The following is a 19,537-nucleotide window of genomic DNA, read 5'->3' as shown; positions in this document are numbered from 1 at the left end:
GCAGCAGCCTATTACGGCCCAAAATCAATATGTAGTTGTTGGTTTGGGTTCATGTTGCTTAACAGAAGGGACCGAAGGATAGCATTAATAATTGACCACAATATTTTCTCATCAACAATTGTAGTATTCAAATCCCACTTGATCCTAATCATACGTAATTACTTTAAAAACATAAATGATGAACGTCACTTTTAGTGACCCTCTTCCTTGGTCGGCTAAAGCTTTTAAAACGTCCACTTGTAACATGACTTTAAGTTAAATAACCAAATTCAAGATCAAAATATAAAAGAAATCGGCCACCCTTCCTTGCCTAAATCTTACGGTTTTTAAAAAAAATAAAGGATTCCTTTTGGCCTACCACGATGGAGAAGTAATCAAAAGCATGTAAGATGTCGTCCATGGAAATTTAATTTGTCCCACTTGCACACCTTGATTCCAAAATTCTTCAATGCTTTCATAAAGTAGCTTTAATACACTCAACTATATTAAATTTCGGACGTCTTAATCATATTATCTAATTCGAATTCTTGACCCACAATACCACTATACTTTCTCACTAGCATATTAGAATAAAGAACCCAATCCCTTTATATAATCTATTCGATCCAGGTTGTAGGCCATTTACACCCACTATGCTTCACCTAACATCATAATAAGTGATGTAATACTTGGCTTTCCCCATTTGATTTACACATTCACTAATCAAAGAACACTTGTACTCTTCTCTTATTTAGTAAAAGTTAGCCAGAAAGAAAGAGCCACATAATTATAGCAATATTTTATTACCTTATTTGTTTTGATTCGACAAAAACATGAGATGAAGGGTAACTGCAGTAGCAGTAATATAGGGGATTAAATGGCGGTTTCATGTTGCTGTTTTGGGTCTTGGACAGAAATCAACAAACGTCTTGGCTCGTAAAGAAACAGAAGTAATCACGCAGTAGCAGTCATTTCAACAGAAGTTGAAGGTTGCAACAATATTGGGTGTTGATTGTAATAAAAATAGTAGAAGATGGTAAACGATGGGTCTGCTTGGTCGACTACACAGAAAAACAAAAATGGTACATGGTTTGTGTATTGGTGGTCATGTTTGAAGATTGTGTTAATGGGGTTCACGAAGGAGAAAGGAAGAAAGAAACTAGTAGTAGCAGCGGTTCATAGTTGCAGGTAATTAAATGGTGGTCTTCGATAGTGTTCTTAAAACAGAAAAGTAAAATATAGGATTCACACCATATGGGTTTGGTTTGGTGTTGAAGTTTGAAGGCGATGATTGAATGGAGATGGTGACCGGGTTAGGAGAGGAAAAGGTTTCTCTCGGTTGTTAGATGAGAAATATCCTATATGTGTATTCACGTTATGTATGTATATAGATAAGAATTATTGATAGATAATGTAATTGCTAGTTAGAAGGTCGTATGGTATCAGATAACAACTTGAATTGATAGTGTCCTGTAATAATTTGGAGTGGACAGATATATGGAGCCATAAAGAACGAATAAAGAAGAAGAAAAACAGAAGAGATTAAAAGTAGATTCTGATTTGCAATAGATTGGTACGATCTGAAGTCATAAAATCAATTCAAAATCAGATGGACAACGATGTGCAACTGAATCCTACTTTTCTGTATTTGGTTTGTATCAGTATACGGATTATATCCGTATTTATATATAAATATATTTAAGTGTATACTATATATATTTATCCATTTTTTATTCATATATCTATTTTATTTATGTATATTAAATCTATATATATGCGTATCAGTATAGTATATATTTTTTAGTATTTATACATCTGCACTTATATTTTTATTTATATTCCTTTTATGTTTATATATTTATATTTATAGATTATAGTTAATCTTTTAATAAATGGAGTAATAATATTACCCTTAATATTTTAAATAATAATAATACAAGTATAATAACAATATTATTACTAATCATAAAATGATATTAATATTATTCTTAATGATAATAATAATTAAATTGTGTTATTTTCTATTAATTATAATAAAAATAATAATAATGATTTATAATTTTTAATAATATTGATAATACTGATATTAATCACAATAACCAAAATTATCATTTCACTATTATATTAGTAGTGATATTAACAATGATGATAACAAATCAATGTATCAAATTTCTTATGATAACCTTCATTAATATTTATAGTACTAATATTGATATTAATAATAATAATGAAGGTAATAATTATAATATAACAATTATAATTTAACTTGTAATTATATTTAATTTATTAATTTATTAATTATGTAATAACTATTTTATATCTGATATGATAATATTTATTTTGATACTAACAAAAATAATAATAACAACATTAATATACTATGTACATTTTATTTTGTAGTTACATTTATTTATTTATTTAATATATTTAATATATACTTATTTACATGAATAGCTATTTACATATACGTTTCTATTTATGATTAAAGGCTCATGAATCGTCGGGATTAGTCACCGGGTAATTTAATACATGGAAGCAGTTCAAAAATTTTGAGATTCAAGATTACAGACTTTGCTTATCGTGTCGAAATCAAATAAAGATCAAGTTTAAATTTGGTCGGAAATTGTCGGGTCGTCACAACCGGTTACCTGCTGAACCGGTAAAGTTAATTATTTACCTTTTTTCCATTTTATATGGCTACAAATAGGTAATATTCTTTCACTTGTGTTCCGATGTAGGCTATATACTTTCAGTTTTTGTTCCGATGTACCACCGACGTGTCATGACTACTTAGAAGCCACATCATCACATGTTTTCGTTACAGGTAAAAAAAGTACAGCGGCCTATATTGGTACACTTTTTGAAAGTATATAGCCGACATGAGGCGAAAATGAGTATATGAGCGATATCGGGACATTTGAGAAAGTATATAGCTATTTGTAGCTTTAACTCAATTGCAAAATCTTTTTAAGAAAGCTTATGCTAATGGAATCAAACCTTGATTGATGTCGCTATTGGCAACAAGATCACACATTGAACATGTCAAAATCTTAGCGTAGAAGAAGTCTTCAAAATTCTTGAAAATTAGGGTGTTTGGGCTTCACTTATGATGCTATAGCGGTTAGGATCTTAAAACAACATGAAGTTGCAAAGAAGGAAACACACAAACAGTATCTCGACTTTTAGAGTTTCATTAGCGGGATGCTAAGGATGAAACGCTCATATCTTCAGGTTTCAACTAAAAATAATGGTGAGAGATTAGCTAGCTATAACTTTAAGTTTAGAAGGACTCACACTTCTTTTGTTACTCAGATGTGGGACGAGTTATGACAAAGGACATTGTCTTTAATTAAGTGTTTATTTTCGTTGGGTCATATGGTAATATGAATATTTATTACTGAAGAACGAGCTCGTAGTTACATGTACGAAACATATCTAGCATTCGCCCATTTCTGAACCAAATTATAGATCCTTGTTGTTCTCGTAACTAAAAGGTAACGGCACAGATTTGAAAGCTCGATATTTACCAACGTTGTTTAGATGCTCATTCTCCAACCTGCATTTTTCATAGGATTTCTCTCATTACCAACAAATCAGGACCAAAATGAGTTAAATCTCATCACTAAAAGAACCAACCTGAAGAAATTCCATATACCACGATGAACAATCTCCATACTGGCGAAAAAAGTAGTTAACGCTGCATGATGCACAAATGGAGCTTCATGAAAATCGAACACCGTTTGCATCCAAGCTAATCTAAGTATCACATTCACTACCTAATTATCGCAAAAGAAACTGTCACGTATAGTATTTTCTGGTCACAAAAGAGATTAAAATCTAGAAAATGCTATTTATTACCATCACTATAAAGTAGATCGATCTACAAGGCAAAAGGAGCTTGTCTCTTAACCACGGGTTCTGTGAGTCCTTTCGCATTAGACCCCAGTCGCACACTAAATCCCAGTACGTGTTAAAAACTGTAGCGACACATGAAGCTAAAAGAGCGACGAGTTGTAAAGTTAATCCTTTCTTTTGAGCGTAAAAAGTTCTCGCGATAACTGCAACAACCGTTGATAAGTACTTGAGTGCATTCACAGCTTGACTCGAGTCTTTTCCATCGAATAGTCTTCGTAAACACTGAAAGATAGAATTATAACGAAATGGAGTTTCCATTTATGATGTTTTGGTTATTATTTTATGACACTTTCTGTTTTTTTTAGTATATACCTATCGAAATCGGGTAAACATATTAAGTTTTTCCATGTTCAGATTACGAGCAGAAAAGGAGTATCTTTACTTAGATGTACGTGACTTAATTATTGGGTTATCCCATAACCGTTTTGACCCTTTCTTGGTGACTCAAAGATATGCAGCTAGTGAAGTTTGAATCTGATACCTCTTATGAGAATATCATAACCCAAACCACTAATTAGCTATAACTAGAATATCAATTTATGTATCTACCTGTAGACATCGAATATAATACGGGATAATAGCGATGACTAACGAAATGTTATTGTAAACGTTACTTCCTCGACACTCGCTTGATTCCCTCGTCTTGTAGTCACCCCAACCATAGTAACATATATAGAACTGCAAGTTTCTGTATAGTTGAACCTGAAACCGAAGAAGTAACATGTTTAGCGACACTACAAAATCAAATTGTCGCTAGAGTTTTACTAATCTGAGCCTTAATTACCTGACTAGTTAACTGATCAGCCATGAAAAAATCAGGAAGGGTAACCTTATAAAGAGGAACACATATACAATGCCATATACACCTTATTAGAAACAAACGACTCGAACGGTAGACAATGTTAAATGGACACAACGCTATTGAAAGTACAACCTGCAGAATAGAATTAAGTTCCAACTTAACTTATTCATTCAGTTAGGAAAAGTACGAGAGGGCGAAAGAGTAATTTCTTACAATGAGTAAGGCTAAAGGGACTAAATCAGTTAATGTTCTTGAGGTTATAGCACTTTCATCTATGTCCATTTCAAGATTTGAGAGTACAGCGGCAAGAGTGAGTACTGATAAACCAGAACCGATAAGTAGGATTTCACGATATCCTAACTCTGTATTTGGTTTAAACCCAAAAATGAATGAGTAGTTAACGCGATAACGATTCCAAAAGTATATGTTTGCGGCATACATTAGTAAGTGTAACACTAGGTATCCAAACAGAGTGTATAAGGGAAATATATTAGTCATGTATTGATCGCGACCATCGCTTTTTAGAAGCTTTTGATTGTGTATTGCTATAATTATTGCCACGACAAACGCTAATGATAATCCCACGAAGCAACCTGCACGAAGCATGAACAGTTGATTTAGTGTCTGTTTCTTTTTAAAAAAAATAGTGGTTTTATATGTCTACAACGTACCGGTAAAAAATGTGACTCTATGCATGTCTGTTTTAGCCTTATGACGTAAACTTTTCATTCCTAGATCGCGGTTTCCATTGGTGAAGTGCTCGATAAAAATAGCTTCAACGTTTGACATGAGCTTAGAAACCTGTGTGAACCCAAAATTACGAGTTTATTAGGATGAACTGTAAATGAAAAAACACACAAAGACATTAAGAAAACAGGATCGAATACAGGATGTATGCATCACAGATTCATACCTCATCAGATTGGTTCAGGTATGACTCATCTACCATATCTAAATACACTTTTGACGCGTTTCTTGAAGTGTTCTGTAACTACAAAAATGTTAGGTTGCAAAAGCACAAATAGAAACCGAATTAACATTTGAAAGTTCAAGAAATTAAGACCTTATCATACTTCTTCATGATCTTGGAAAAGGCCTGTTGATTCAAGAAGCTGTATAAACAACGTTTCAAAAACAAAGCTTTAAACTTGTGTTAAGATACTACATGTTATTGCAACGATTGTCATGAAAATGAAAAAGTCATTAGTGTTACTTACACATAGATTTTCAGATGACAAAGCTTTTGGTGGAACTCGATTAGAGCTTGCTTCAATTTTCGTTCCGCATCTTTGACTTCCTTGTTGCTGAATGAGTTGCTCGATTTTGAGCTACTCAAAGCATTCTTTAACAATGATACTGGAGTTTTTGGCATAACGTTGATCTTTACGTGATTTAAAACGTCTAAAGAAACCATCTCTTGTTCCTTATTTGTTCCACCATTTCATGTTCTCCTTTTGCTATTTCCTTGCATCTTGCTCTCTTGAATCACACCTAATTTTAATACAAAAAGAAAAAGAAAGTGCATCAGGTTCTTTCGGTATCGTTAAACACTATACACGACTCACAATAGGTCCTTATAGCCTAGTTGTTAGGTCCAAAAGGTGTAGGTTCGGCAGGCACACCCCGTCCTTGTGTATCTGGAAACACACCAAATCTACCCGAAAGAGTCGGATGCTGGAAAATTACCTTCACCGGGTCCCCACATATGTGACAGGGGCAATCATCATCCCACTGCACAAGAGTTATAAATTCCTACCGCCAGTGGGATCAAACCTACGCCATCCACATGGTGGGTCCAGCTTCAAAGGTATCGGGTATCATTGAGCTATTGTCACATTGGTTTATAGCCTAGTGGTCGGGTCTGATAATGGCATACCTTTTACCTACTTACCCGTTTTAAACACTAGTTACTACTCATTGACAAAATATGTTGTCACAAATAACATGTTATTTGTTCGTCATTGATCCGAGATGATTGAAATATAGGGGTTGAACTGCAAAAATCCGGGTCACCGACTTTAATTTTAAGAGCAACGAAAGCATTCATCTGTTTACTTAAGTCTTCAGCTTCATTCATCATCTCTGCTACCTTCGATTTGTAAAATTCCATCACTTTATTGAACTCTTCGTCGAGCTTTTAAAAAAAATTTAGCTCAGACTCTAATGCATCTTCCAATGAAGGAAGAAAAACAGTCCGATAAATTTCTTCTGATTGTTGCATTTTACTGACCAAAATCACTTCATCTTCTTTATCCTTGTTAACAGAATCAGTCTTTGTTAGTTCACCGCTTAAGACTCGATGCAGATGCACCTTTCGTTTCCTAAACGACCCTTTTGATGGTAACGGTTGGTTTGGTTGATACCCGAGTGTTGATCCATTTTGTTGTATATTTCGAAAAATCAAGATTTCTTTAATCAGGATCTTGAGGTGATTGTAGTTCATGTATGCTACTTGCCATTCAGGCACCATTTGTGAAGCCAATTCTTTACCAAACTTCATGGTTTGGTGTTCTTTAAATCACTTCTGATTTAATTAATATGGATGAATATAATCAGGAGTCAGGAGTATACTTATATGAATTCAATTGATAAGCTTTCTTGAAATATTTTTGTAGAATTAAACATAGAGACAAGAATGTTTCTTTCGTATTAAAGACAAAATGTAAGATCTTGATTACAAAAACATTTACCATTTTTCATTAGTCATTACTAAAGAGTTGAAAAGTGCAAAAGAATCCAACCTTCAAACAAGGTTCGTTATTTATGAGTTAACATACATGATCCAAATATCGAATCTTCAAACAAGATCGAATTTTCATTGGATATAACTTCAAGTTGTGTAATCTTTTTACTCTAAGAGTGATTCATGCATGACTAATTTATATCTGTAGCCTACACAAAATATATGTTTTATGATATTGTTCTTTTTTGTTTTTTTTTTTTTGTTTTTTTTTTTGTTTTTTTTTTTTTTTGAATAATTTAAAACGTATTTAGTGATGTAAAAATAAATATTAGTAATGTACAATCATCACTTTTTATTTATTATAATAATAATAATAATAATAATAATAATAATAATAATAATAATAATAATAATAATAATAATAATAATAATTATTATTATTATTATTATTATTATTATTATTATTCCTAAAAAGTGTAGATTGGCAGGGACACCTTAACCCTGTGTTGTCTTTGGCAACCTACCACCCCCACCCCACAAGGGAGTAATACCTGTAAAACACCTCCCCCTGATACCCCATGTGTGGCAAGCACGAATCTACCCGCAAGCGGGATACTCCGACTGCCATGTAAGTATCGGACGTACAATGAGGACGTACGTAAGAGGCCTAAACCCCACGAGTCAACCCAAAGAGTCAACGATAAATACATGTTGCCGCCGGGATTCGAACTTGCGCCATTGTTCCTAAAGCTTCCACAACATGGGGCCCATGGATCAAAGGTGGTGGGTACCGTTGAAGCACTGTTTCGTTGTATTATTATTATTATTATTATTATTATTATTATTATTATTATTATTATTATTATTATTATTATTATTATTATTATTATTATTATTATTATTTTGAATGAAATGATTAATGTTGACCAATTAATAAAAACCCTTTAATTTGGAAGGTTTAATTATTTCTTTCACAAATTTTTACACACATCTTATATGAGAATTCCAACTCCATGCCATCTATAAATAGTTTTTAACTTTTATTTTTCCTTTTTTTTCGTTAATTACCAGGCCAGTTTATTTCAAATCAGCATTCTCAACAAAAAATTGTATCATCACTTTTAAATTGCAAAACGACGTCGTTACAAGGTTGAGTTCGTTATTTGGTTGTTAATTCTGTACAAAAGGGAATGAACAAAAACAATTGATCCGCCTTCACATAGATCTTTATCCCTTTCATGCATTGCCAAATCTAAGTTTTTCTTATTTATATCTCACTCCCAAATAATTCAATAAAATGTGGAGATCGATAAACCTATCAACCACATTTTTGGTGTTTGTGGTAATAATATTAGAATTAACATCAACAACAACAATTGTTAAAGGGATGAGGTTTGATCTAAAAACAGGAGCCACGAAATGTATAACCGAAGACATTAAACTCAACGCGATGACCGTAGGCAAATATAGCATCGTCAACTCTGCAGAAGGCTTGTTGTCTGAAGAAGATCGTGTTACCGTCAGGGTACGTTGTTTGAACAACTTTTATCTGCTTATAACTGATTATTGTGAATTGTAATGTATGGAGATTTGTTTTGTGTAATATGATTAATTAAATTAATACAGGTAACTTCACCCTTAGGGAACAATTATCATTACGCAGACCGTAAAGATTCTGGTAATTTTGCATTCACTGCGGGTGAGGCTGGTGATTACATGGCTTGTTTCTGGGCGACTAAACAATCTCCGGATAAAACGTTGTCGATTGATTTTGATTGGAAATCGGGTTTGGCTGCAAAAGACTGGTCTAAAGTGGCTAAAAAGGGGAAGGTTGAAGTAAGTTTTTCTTTTGCTCTTTTACTCGCAAGTCGGCAGATCCAGGATTTTTTTTCAACGAGGACAAACAGTTAATAAATTGAAAAAACAATATAATAGCTTAAAACTTCGAACTTTAACATATAAATTCACCAAAAAAAAATTAACTCTGAATCCGCACGTGTTTTTGACAGATGATGGAACTTGAATTGAAGAAACTATATGATACAGTGGTGACTGTTCATGAAGAGATGTTCAATCTTCGTGAGAGGTAAGCATCGGAAATCTTCGTTTTATCAGTTAACGCTTGATTTTGTATCTACAAAATGTGCGCATGTAGTTTATACAGGTTAAGGACGGTTTTAATCGTGTTTATGTAGGGAGGAAATGATGCAACATTTAATAAGATCAACAAATTCAAAGATGGCAACTTTTGGTTTTTTCTCACTTGTAATTTGCTTATCAGTGGCTGCTCTGCAGCTATGGCATTTGAAGGCTTTTTTTGAGAGAAAGAAGCTCATTTAGTTTTCTCTTCAAACAATCTTTACTATGGTTCTGTTACTATATAGTATTTCATACAAGATCGATAATCTTCTGATTCTTTTATGTTGTTGAAATTCACATTTTTGTAGTTTACACTTTCTAGCACATGCTTGTAATGAGAAACATTTGATTTCTACCTGTAAATTAACTGCAATGATCATGGCTGCTCATTAGATTATCAAACTTTATTGTCATTAAAATATAATGAAAAAAAATTGATTTCTACCTGTGAGATTTTGGGACTTGTATTATTACAAACCACAAGGCTCAAACAACTTACCAAACAATACCTTTTGATTGGATATAATGCAGGGAAGGTTTTCACAAAACAACATGAAAACCAGAAACCAGTTTGTGATGGTAATGTAATACATTACAGCATCACAAGCTTTAAATTTTAACCCTCTATTCATACTAGTAGCATATGGAGAGGCATCAAACGACAAACCAAGCTTCATCTAATCATCATAGTGCTTGCGGTTGTTGTGATGTTTCTTTTTCACGGCGTCGTCATCAAAGCTCTCCTCTCTATGAACCTCACTGCAATTAATTTTGGATTTTTGGAAGAAAAAAAATGTGGATAACCGGCAACCCATACCGGCCCCCAACCAACTGCCTATTCCTAATGTGAGGCGTACCCAACTCACTCATCGGTCGTGGCTATGGAATGCCCTTGCTAAAATTTGCATATAAGCAACACTCTTATCTCAACAAAAAAAAAAAAAATTTTAACAGCGATTGGGATCATCCGAGGGGGACTAAACCACCCGTTGCGATCATCTCCCGTTTCGACTATGCCGATGCAGCGATAATAACCCCGCCCCCATCGCTGACCGGGAGGAAACCTTGAAACCGATCCAAGGGCACGTCCAAGTAAACCCCCCTCCCTTTACCCCCAAACGATATGAGAAAGGTGTCATGGGTGGATACATCATGGCATAGATGAGGGTTGAACATCTCTTCAAGTAGTCCTTCCATATATTCCAAAATCATCAGATGTTATTTCACATAGTTGTGGACGCTAAATGCAACCAATCTATTAACAAGTAGAACCACATTATCATAATTTTGGATGTCAGTTTTATCTTTTATGCAAGTGCAGTTAAAAAAATTTGTGGAACAATGTAATCTCTCCTTCGGTGATCTTATATTTCTAATTTAGTTATACATAAGTGGAAGGGAAAAAAAAGTAAATCTAATCCAAATATTAATTAAAAAATAAAATGGTAGATAAGCTATAAATTTTTTAAAATAAATGGAGATGCGGGGGATCGAACCCCGTGCCTCTCGCATGCAAAGCGAGCGCTCTACCATTTGAGCTACATCCCCGATTGATAAGTTTGCGACATAAAAAATATTTAGTAACCGAGAAAGATTTGTGATGATGCACAACATAAAATGGTCAAATGCAGATACAAATGTTTTTACCTGAAACCATTTCTAATTTTCTGTATTCACTGCGCTAGTTAGGTCTAGCTAGCTTGCGGGTTTGTTGTATTGTTTGGTTCTTGTCAACGGGTCAATGGTAACAGACAAATACAAATCATCACATGTAGAAAGATTGGAACGAACAAAACAATTAACAAAATGGATGATCCAAAAACGACAATGAAAGCAATTTAATGGCCAAGTAAACAAGGGTGAACATATTATGCCATCTTTTGATCATATCCAGTGCAATCCATGTCCCTAAGAGGTTATTTGGGTATCAGCAGGCTCATTACTGGGATAAAAGGAAGTTCATCCTCGGTTACAGGAAACGATTGTCTCGTTAATTCAAAATAGTAATAACTTTATAAATTTGCACCACAAAAATTGAGTATTTCTTCGACACAAACAAACAGATGGCCAATGTAATCTTAACATGTTCATTAATGCAGAAGTAACAATGTATATCTACAAAAACAAACCTAAGTATACAAATTTATGAAAGAACAAATAAAAATCCCATCTAAATGTTTTCAACAATTATACAACCTAAGTATACAAATATATGAAAACCTATAACTTTAACTCTTTATATCATCATTCCCATATAACATATCAAATTTCAAAAACTAGTCTTCCATCACAACGAATTAGCATTAGGAACCGACTGCTCGACCTCATTTTCGGAGAAAACTTCTGTCTGCAAATTAGGTGCTATGTTTTTAACATGTAACCATGTCAACTGCCAAAAACTATCAGAACCAACAGCATCAGTAGGAACCAAAATTCCACTAGTTTTCATCACAAGCAGAATGTTTTTGAGAAGCTCGGACACTGTTTCATGAATTTTATCGCTCTTTTTCCCTCTAAATTTAACCTTCATAAACCTCTCCATACAGCTTAAAACCCCTAGCCATACTTTACAAAACGACACCAACCGCGAAAGACTTGATAAAGAATGTAAAAATGCGTTCGACAAAAGCTTTAACGATAAAATAAGGGTACCTTCCATGTTTCGGTACTCTCTTGGAGACTTATCTTGCACCATTTCTAGTAAATCGGTCACCAATGTGAACACAACCAAATCAAAACACTGAGACCACAACTCGTCTTGAAGTTGAACCCCGTGTAAACCGGTCAAACAACTTTGTAACATCAAAATTGCATGGTTCTTAATTTCTTCACGCGGGTCTAAACATACTTTTCGTAAATCTTGTACCAAACGTAGCCACATTTCACCAATGTTTTGATACAATTTAACCGCAGTCTCCCCTTCATCCCCGATAGCTTCCGACCATCTCATGAGGCAACGAGCAGAACCCGACATTAAATCAACCGACTTTAAAGACCGTGCCACGTCACCTACTCGAGACTCGGCAAATTGTCGGGCTGCGTTTACACACAGGACAAAATTTGCAGGTAACAAGTGGGCCCCGTCTAACATGATGAATTCTAAAGTCTCGAATCCAGGCTCAGAAGCTTCTGGATGTCGGGCCGTGATCGATACAAGAGATGTTATTGTTCGCCAACCAAGATGAGATTTAATCTGCCTAGCGTTTGCTTTCACGAGGCGCATAACTTCATGTGTGATGTTTTCACAGTACGCATCAGCCACACGAGCATCAAGTTTTAAAATGAGTTGGAGCGATTTAAGAAGCTCGTCGGTTAGGTTTTCCTTATACGGAAGAAGACGTTGACAAATTCTAATGAGCCCAAAAACCGCCTTTTCAACTAAAGTACTAGGCATAACTGCAGACTGAACAATACTAGTTATGTACTCGTAGACACCTGGCCATAAAAGCATAATTCGATCCCGGTTATTTAACGTGACTGTAATCAGTAACTCCAAGCAAAAAACCGCACCCGCTTCATGAGATTGACCCGAAGCTAAAATAAGCGCACGCGCAAGATTTGAAAGAGACTCGGATTGAAGAAACTTGCTCTCGGTAAATATAGTATTCACGTGGCAACTTTTAACCGTTTCGACAGCATGTTTGTGAGCTTCTAACTGTTCTTGAGATGGTTGAGGAGCGGGTTTTTCTGTATCGTAGTAAAGAAATTCACTGAATCGACCCATTAAACCTGACGACTTTCGAGAATGGGCCGCGGATATCACGATGGGTGCTGGTGGAGAAAGTAACACGAATTTTTCTGGATCCGATTCTGAAACTTGATCCACATCATCAGCTGCATCACTGGCTAAACGGGTCGGAAGAAGACCCAATTTGTGTAAGCTTAAAATGCAATCCACAGTGTTTCTCCAACCCGAGCGTATATAATCACCGTACGCATTCGCTATTGTGAAAACTGCTGTAGTTGCGTTTCTAGCTTTTGTGTCGTTACCGAAAGCAAAAACAGATTCTTCAACCGACATGGGAACCAATAGGGTGGTGAATTTAGATAGCGATACAAGCAGACCATCGAGCACATCATCAAGATGATAACAACCAGCAATTTTAGCAACGATTAAAAATCCATTTATACACGTTTGTAACACGTCTTCTTCCTCTACAAGATCCAAAATCACAGATAGAGCAGCAACAGTGGGGCCCGATAGAATCGTAAACATTTCGTTACTGATCATTTCACCAGATTCACATGTGATATAAGGTACCGTTTGTGTGGATTTGTGAAGTAGTCCGACCCAGCTATCATGGGTCATGGTTGGGAGACTGGCACCTTGAACAGGGGTCATCCGAATCTCGTTTTCACTAATCGAGTGGTAAAGCTCGGATAAGTACTCGCGTGGGAGATCGTTTCCGCCGTTTATTCGGCGGTTGTTACGAATGAAATCTTCTTCAGTCATCTTTTTTTTTACCTGTGCATTGTGCTGGTCTGTATTAAGTAATATTAAAGAATAAGACAATAGGAGTGCAGCATCTTTGTTAGCTAAAGTATCGGGTGATTGCTGATAGTATTGTTCAGAAAACGCTTCAACGACTCTTTGAATCTTTTGGGCTTCCCCTGGTAATCTAAATGTTTCCAAGAAAACACGCAGCGCAATGTCGAGATTCATGTCTTGAAAATCAAACGTTTTAGCAAATTCTTGAAGCACATCAACGCAGAATTGATCATGATTCCCTAAATAATCGCCAACACGATTCTTATCTAACCCAATTGTGTACCTCAAAAAACACGCTACGTTTACAGGGTCAAGTGTATCAGGTAACATACGCATTCCTTGAAGAAATTGCAGACCTTTTTCAGGATTCCGATTAAAATGATCAGCCCCAACCATCAGTTTTTTCTTCATGTGCTTTTTCTTACGAATATACGGGACCCAAAAATCAGGATTCTCGTAATTCTCACATTTCACCTTCCAAAATAGCTCATCATCTTCAAGATCGGGTTCTAATACTGGTACTTCACTTCCCATTTTATCAGACATACCATTAATCATGGAAATTAATCCTTCGAGAGCAAGAACATGTATCGCTGATAACGGGCTGTTCACCGGAAATGCACTTTTTGATAATAAGTTGACTAGGTCTTCAAAAATATTGCTACATGATATGTCACAGTCATAATTAGCATACATTTCATATATGAATGTTGGCTGCCTACAGAGATCAACAATAGTTTCCATGGCAACCTCCTGTAATTGATATTTAGCTCCGTGTTTGTTTTGCGCAATTCTCATAAGCACAGACGAAAAGAACGCTTCCAACTGTAATTTCAGTTTCATGCGAAGAAGATGATACAGGTTTAAAACAATGCTACATACTGTTGAAAGAATCAGTGGACTTTTAGACAAGCCAAATTGCATTAAGCTATGGAATAGATCGTTCTCCACCAAAGCTAATAACTCGGGATGCTGGTCAAAATAAGCCCCGGCTAACTCAATAGCCGAGTTAATTAAACCCAACGAGAACAACGGAACATCTTCATCGTATGATAAAGAGTTAGACCTGGGACCCACTCCCCCATTCTCTGCAGCACTGAGAAGGGAACAAAGAAATTGGAATATTTCCACCATGCATGGAACCCCGTACAGTTCACTGGTAACGAGCTCCTTGGTCTGACCAACCTCGATGATTGTATCGATTTCCTTAACTACTAGAGTACCTGGCGAATTATTTGCAGAACCAGTAACAGGATTCGATCTGGGTTCAATTCTTGAACCAGTGTAACCATTGTCCTGTTGTTTACTGCTAACCTGCAAATGAATAATAACAAAATTTCATACTTTATTAATGAAAATAAGAGAAAAGTAAGAAGATAGTCCCTGTGTTTGTCCAAAACTGCTAGCTTGGTCCGTGTGGTTTTTTTCCGACTAAGATAGTCCCTGTGGTTTGCAGATCTTGCTAATATAGTCCCTGGTACTGACGGCCGTCAATTTTAGCAGTTAAATCTTACCATGTGTGAAACACGAGCTGGGTGAAAATTTAGTCGGAAAAATTGACGGTCATCAGTTCCGGGGACAATTTAACCCATCACGTGTTTCACACATGATAAGATTTAACGGGTAAAATTGATGACCCTCAGTTATATTACCAAGATCTGTAAACCACAGGGACTATCTTAGATGAGAAAAAAACACAGGGACCAAACTAGCAAATTTGGACAAACAACAGGGATGACTGTCTCAGTAATTTTGTCTAATAATAATAATAATAATACAGAAAATATTCATGAGATGGAAATGATTATGGTACATCATATATCATATTTCATTACCTCTTCAGTAACATGTGATGGACCAACATTGTGTAGATGTGAAAAAATACATCTGACCAACTCATGCATGGTCTGTCGAGCTATCCTCTGCAACAGTTCACTTTTCGAGCTTGCTTGATGAACTATTTGGAAACATGTGTTCACCATATCACATACATGTTGGTTACTCAACTTAACCGACGCTTTGTTCTTAATGCAAGCCAATAGAACCTGAAGTATCTTAACTAACACTACTTCCTCAGATGCAGGATCGGTCACTTCAAAACGACAACTAGTCACTGCATCAACAATTAGATGCAACGCATCGGCTACGTTTACGGTATCGAGATCAAGTACTTCAAGAGTTACAAATTTGTAAATAGAAGATAAGGCTACACCAGTTATCGGTGCACCAGCTTCATCAGACTGTATTACATCTAAAAATGGCTGCAAATACAAAACCGGATCGACATTATGCCACTGTTTTTTCCATGAGAAGACTTCTCTTCTTATTTCTTTGAATGATTTGATGAGAGAGTGATCAAACTGATCTTCATCTTCCAGATATTGACCTCCCCACCGAACGTTTCTTCTCATGACGGATAAAACTGCACCGATTTCAGAATTTACCATAAATGCCGATGAGCTTTTGAGAGCAACAGGGACGGTTTCGAATTGTTGATTCGGGCACCCCATGTTTTCCGGCATTTGATGAGACAATGAATTATCAATGAAGTTTACATCCAACTTTTATATGGGAAATAAGAATAGCTAATCTTGGAAGATAACAGCCACCTTCAAGTAAAAAAAATGCACGATTACAGAAAACGTCAAATGTGGACAGCTGAAATTGGAACTGAACAAAGAGCTAGAAAATGCGACCACAGACACAGATTAATTACGCAGCCTACGTAGCATCTAGACTTGTAGGCGCAACTTGCAAAAGCTTACTAGATGAGTTTTGTTTGCATATTCGTATAATAATGACACACATATATTGCAACTAGACTTGCAGGCGCAACCTACAGCCTACCCCGCCTATTATATACAGTCATACATACAATATATGCCTTGTCTCAAATGAAACTTAAACCAACAACTTCTTGATTGATGGGTTACTCCAACACTGCTAGGTCAAAGCCCCTATGGTACCATTGTGCTATATCAATTTATATACGGAGTATTTCAGTTTGGATTGAGTTTACGAGTTCAACTTTGACCCTTGTTTAGAAAAGTCTAGCAAATATTAGTGCCAAATATAGAGAAGGCAGGTTAACCAATTTACACCAAACGGACCTGTTTGACCGTAATTTTCATTATTATTTTCATCTAGCTTTTCATTGTTTTATCACCATCAAACAATTGAGAGCAGAAATACCTTTCTAGTATGTGTCTAATAACATCAACTTTAACATACTCCAATTAAACAAGATAATACATTAACGTCTACCAAATGATCCTATTTAGAGTATATATCTAAAAACTCTAGCCAGTCTTCAGTAATTCCCCCATGTCGGTGTACAACTCTCATATTCTAACTGATGCATTATAATGTTGAAATGTGAGGTGTAACAAATTTCAGGCTATAGCCTATAATACTAGTAAAAGAACAAGCTTATTTCGGCGTAAGGTACATTCCTAATTGATAATGTGCAACACTTAAACTACCAACATATGCTTGTATTCTAATATTTTATGTAGCTGACTAGCTAAGGCTATAAACATGACCTTGTGGTATGGTATGTGTAAAATGCAACATTATACAGAATAACACTAATAAGTTTTATTATTATGATTTTATAATATGTACGTGTAATGCACCTACATTGCCTAATTAGTACAATTTATTAATAATTCATAAAAACCCTCTGAATTACATGTGTTCAATTAGTGCAATTGATCACCTTCGAGCACAAAACACCTCAAATTCTCACCATATTCAGCTTAATTAGCGACTTCATTTCATTCTCAATTAAAAATTAAAACATACATCCATGATTATAGATCCTAATACAACATCAGTGTTGAATATAAATCGTATTAAAAGAGAGCAAGAATGCAAGATTCGCGAATTGAGTTAAAAGCTATGATATGATTTATAAAGAGCGAAATTGAAGAGCGTAGATCGGAGAAAAAAAAAGAGTTTACCGTTTTTTGCATCGTCAGGAGGGGATGAAATTGTGAGAACTGTGTGTGATCTTGAATTCGATTTTACTTTTGTGTTTGTTTTTTTTTATTATTCTAAATTTTAAATTTTAACTTAATTTAATTTTGGGATTATTTTTGGACGTAAGGGTAAAAGGTCAGATGTGATTTTGCAGTGATCAGTTTCTATGTAGTCCTAAATTCAATTCAATCATTCTTTAGAATCTAGCAAAAACAAATCATGTACTAATACAAAACTATGCAAAATTATATTATAATAATAATGGAAAATGTTAACGAAATCCCTAAGGACTTGTTGTTAAGGTGCATAAAAAACTTGCGCAGTTCAAAAAATTAGAAAATCGAAACAACAATAACGTATATAAACTAAGGGAACTTTCATCAAAGATGAAAAGAGCTGAACAAAAAAATACAATACAAACATAGACTCCGACAAGTCTCACGCTTAGAAAGCGACGAAAAACGTAAAACGTACCAGCCTGAAAGCTATCTAACGACGAGTCGGGCTGATGCAAAACTAATCAAACAACCCAACAAAGACACCTAGAAAACAAAAAACAGAGAAGACACAGACAACAAACTAACCTAAACCTCCTATACCAACCAACATGAGTAAGACCAAACAAAAAAACTAAGACAATAAAAATAAGAGCGCGACAAAGCACAATGAACACAACCAAACAAAACACCCAATCAAGTGACGCCCAAATTATCCGCGGTCTTAGAAGCATTCTTCCCTCTCGATTCCAGCTTTAAAATTTTACCCCTACCTTTTCAAAACTAACTGACTTTCCCGATCGAGATAAATACAAAGAAGATTTCGTGCGACTGAGGAATAGTTCGAAGAACCCACAAGTTTTCCTTCAGATAAATAACAGAGGCCGAATAACCACTCAAAAAAGGAGGAGCCCTCCATCTCGCCCGAAGCATTACCATTCTCGAACCCTCGGAATCTTCATCGCGAAGGATAAAAGGGCCATCACCTCCTGCCCCATTCTTTTTGGATGATTTTCTTGGAGTACCTGAACCCGCCTCTTTTTTGTTAGAAAAACACCCGAATCTGACACCATGGCTTTAAACCTCTGAGCATTCTCCTTGTTTATTTTTCCATTCTCCCACACCACCTTACAATCTACACTACAATAGTCCACTTCCTAGCCCGCCTAGAAAACTTGCACTCGTGGGTGTCCGTCAGTGGCCAGCGGGTAGATGGGTAGCGGAAGCCAAGGACACCATACATAAGATTAGAGTATGGTTTAGGCACCGTCGACACAGCTGAAGAAGGAGCCAGGGCGTAGATGAAGCTGCTTGTTTATTAAGAGGAGCCAATACTCAAACCAACTTTTGGCCTTCGCCGCAGTCATCGTTGACAAAATATGCTCTCCCTTTAAAGGTAACAAACCTGCTTCTTCATAGACACAAAACTAAAAACAATACTTTAGCTGCAGCAATGGCCTGCGAGCGTCTCATCTCAGAACACTTATCAGCTGACCATCGATCATCATGACGACATGAAGCAACAGGAGTTAAAAGATGACATATTAGAGTTC

The 19,537-nt window shown here is 35.6% G+C and overlaps 2 protein-coding genes, 1 non-coding gene and 1 pseudogene across 3 annotated transcripts; 1 reads left to right on the top strand and 3 right to left on the bottom strand.

Moving 5' to 3' along the window:
- Positions 1–3,441: 3,441 nt before the first annotated feature.
- Positions 3,442–7,196, bottom strand: LOC139896353 (phosphate transporter PHO1 homolog 9-like; annotated as a pseudogene).
- A 1,480-nt stretch (positions 7,197–8,676) lies between these two features.
- Positions 8,677–9,719, top strand: LOC139896352 (transmembrane emp24 domain-containing protein p24delta9-like). Its single transcript, XM_071878986.1, has 4 exons — positions 8,677–8,904; positions 9,006–9,215; positions 9,389–9,465; positions 9,575–9,719. The coding sequence occupies exons 1-4, from the start codon at positions 8,677–8,679 to the stop codon at positions 9,717–9,719; spliced, it is 660 nt and encodes a 219-aa protein (XP_071735087.1).
- A 1,274-nt stretch (positions 9,720–10,993) lies between these two features.
- Positions 10,994–11,066, bottom strand: TRNAA-UGC (transfer RNA alanine (anticodon UGC)). The gene has a single exon. It is a non-coding gene; the product is annotated as a tRNA-Ala (tRNA).
- A 575-nt stretch (positions 11,067–11,641) lies between these two features.
- Positions 11,642–18,026, bottom strand: LOC139896351 (ARF guanine-nucleotide exchange factor GNOM-like). The gene is made up of 3 exons (XM_071878985.1): positions 17,970–18,026; positions 15,843–16,616; positions 11,642–15,321 (listed from the first exon to the last, which is right to left on the bottom strand). Exons 2-3 carry the CDS (start codon positions 16,527–16,529, stop codon positions 11,806–11,808), a joined length of 4,203 nt encoding a protein of 1,400 aa, XP_071735086.1. The 5' UTR covers positions 16,530–16,616; positions 17,970–18,026; the 3' UTR covers positions 11,642–11,805.
- Positions 18,027–19,537: the final 1,511 nt, after the last annotated feature.

Source organism: Rutidosis leptorrhynchoides, chromosome 3 (assembly GCF_046630445.1).
Source record: "Rutidosis leptorrhynchoides isolate AG116_Rl617_1_P2 chromosome 3, CSIRO_AGI_Rlap_v1, whole genome shotgun sequence".
NCBI lineage: Eukaryota > Viridiplantae > Streptophyta > Magnoliopsida > Asterales > Asteraceae > Rutidosis > Rutidosis leptorrhynchoides.
The sequence above is the reverse complement of the archived record's forward strand: the minus strand, read 5'-3'. Positions and strand labels throughout refer to the sequence as shown.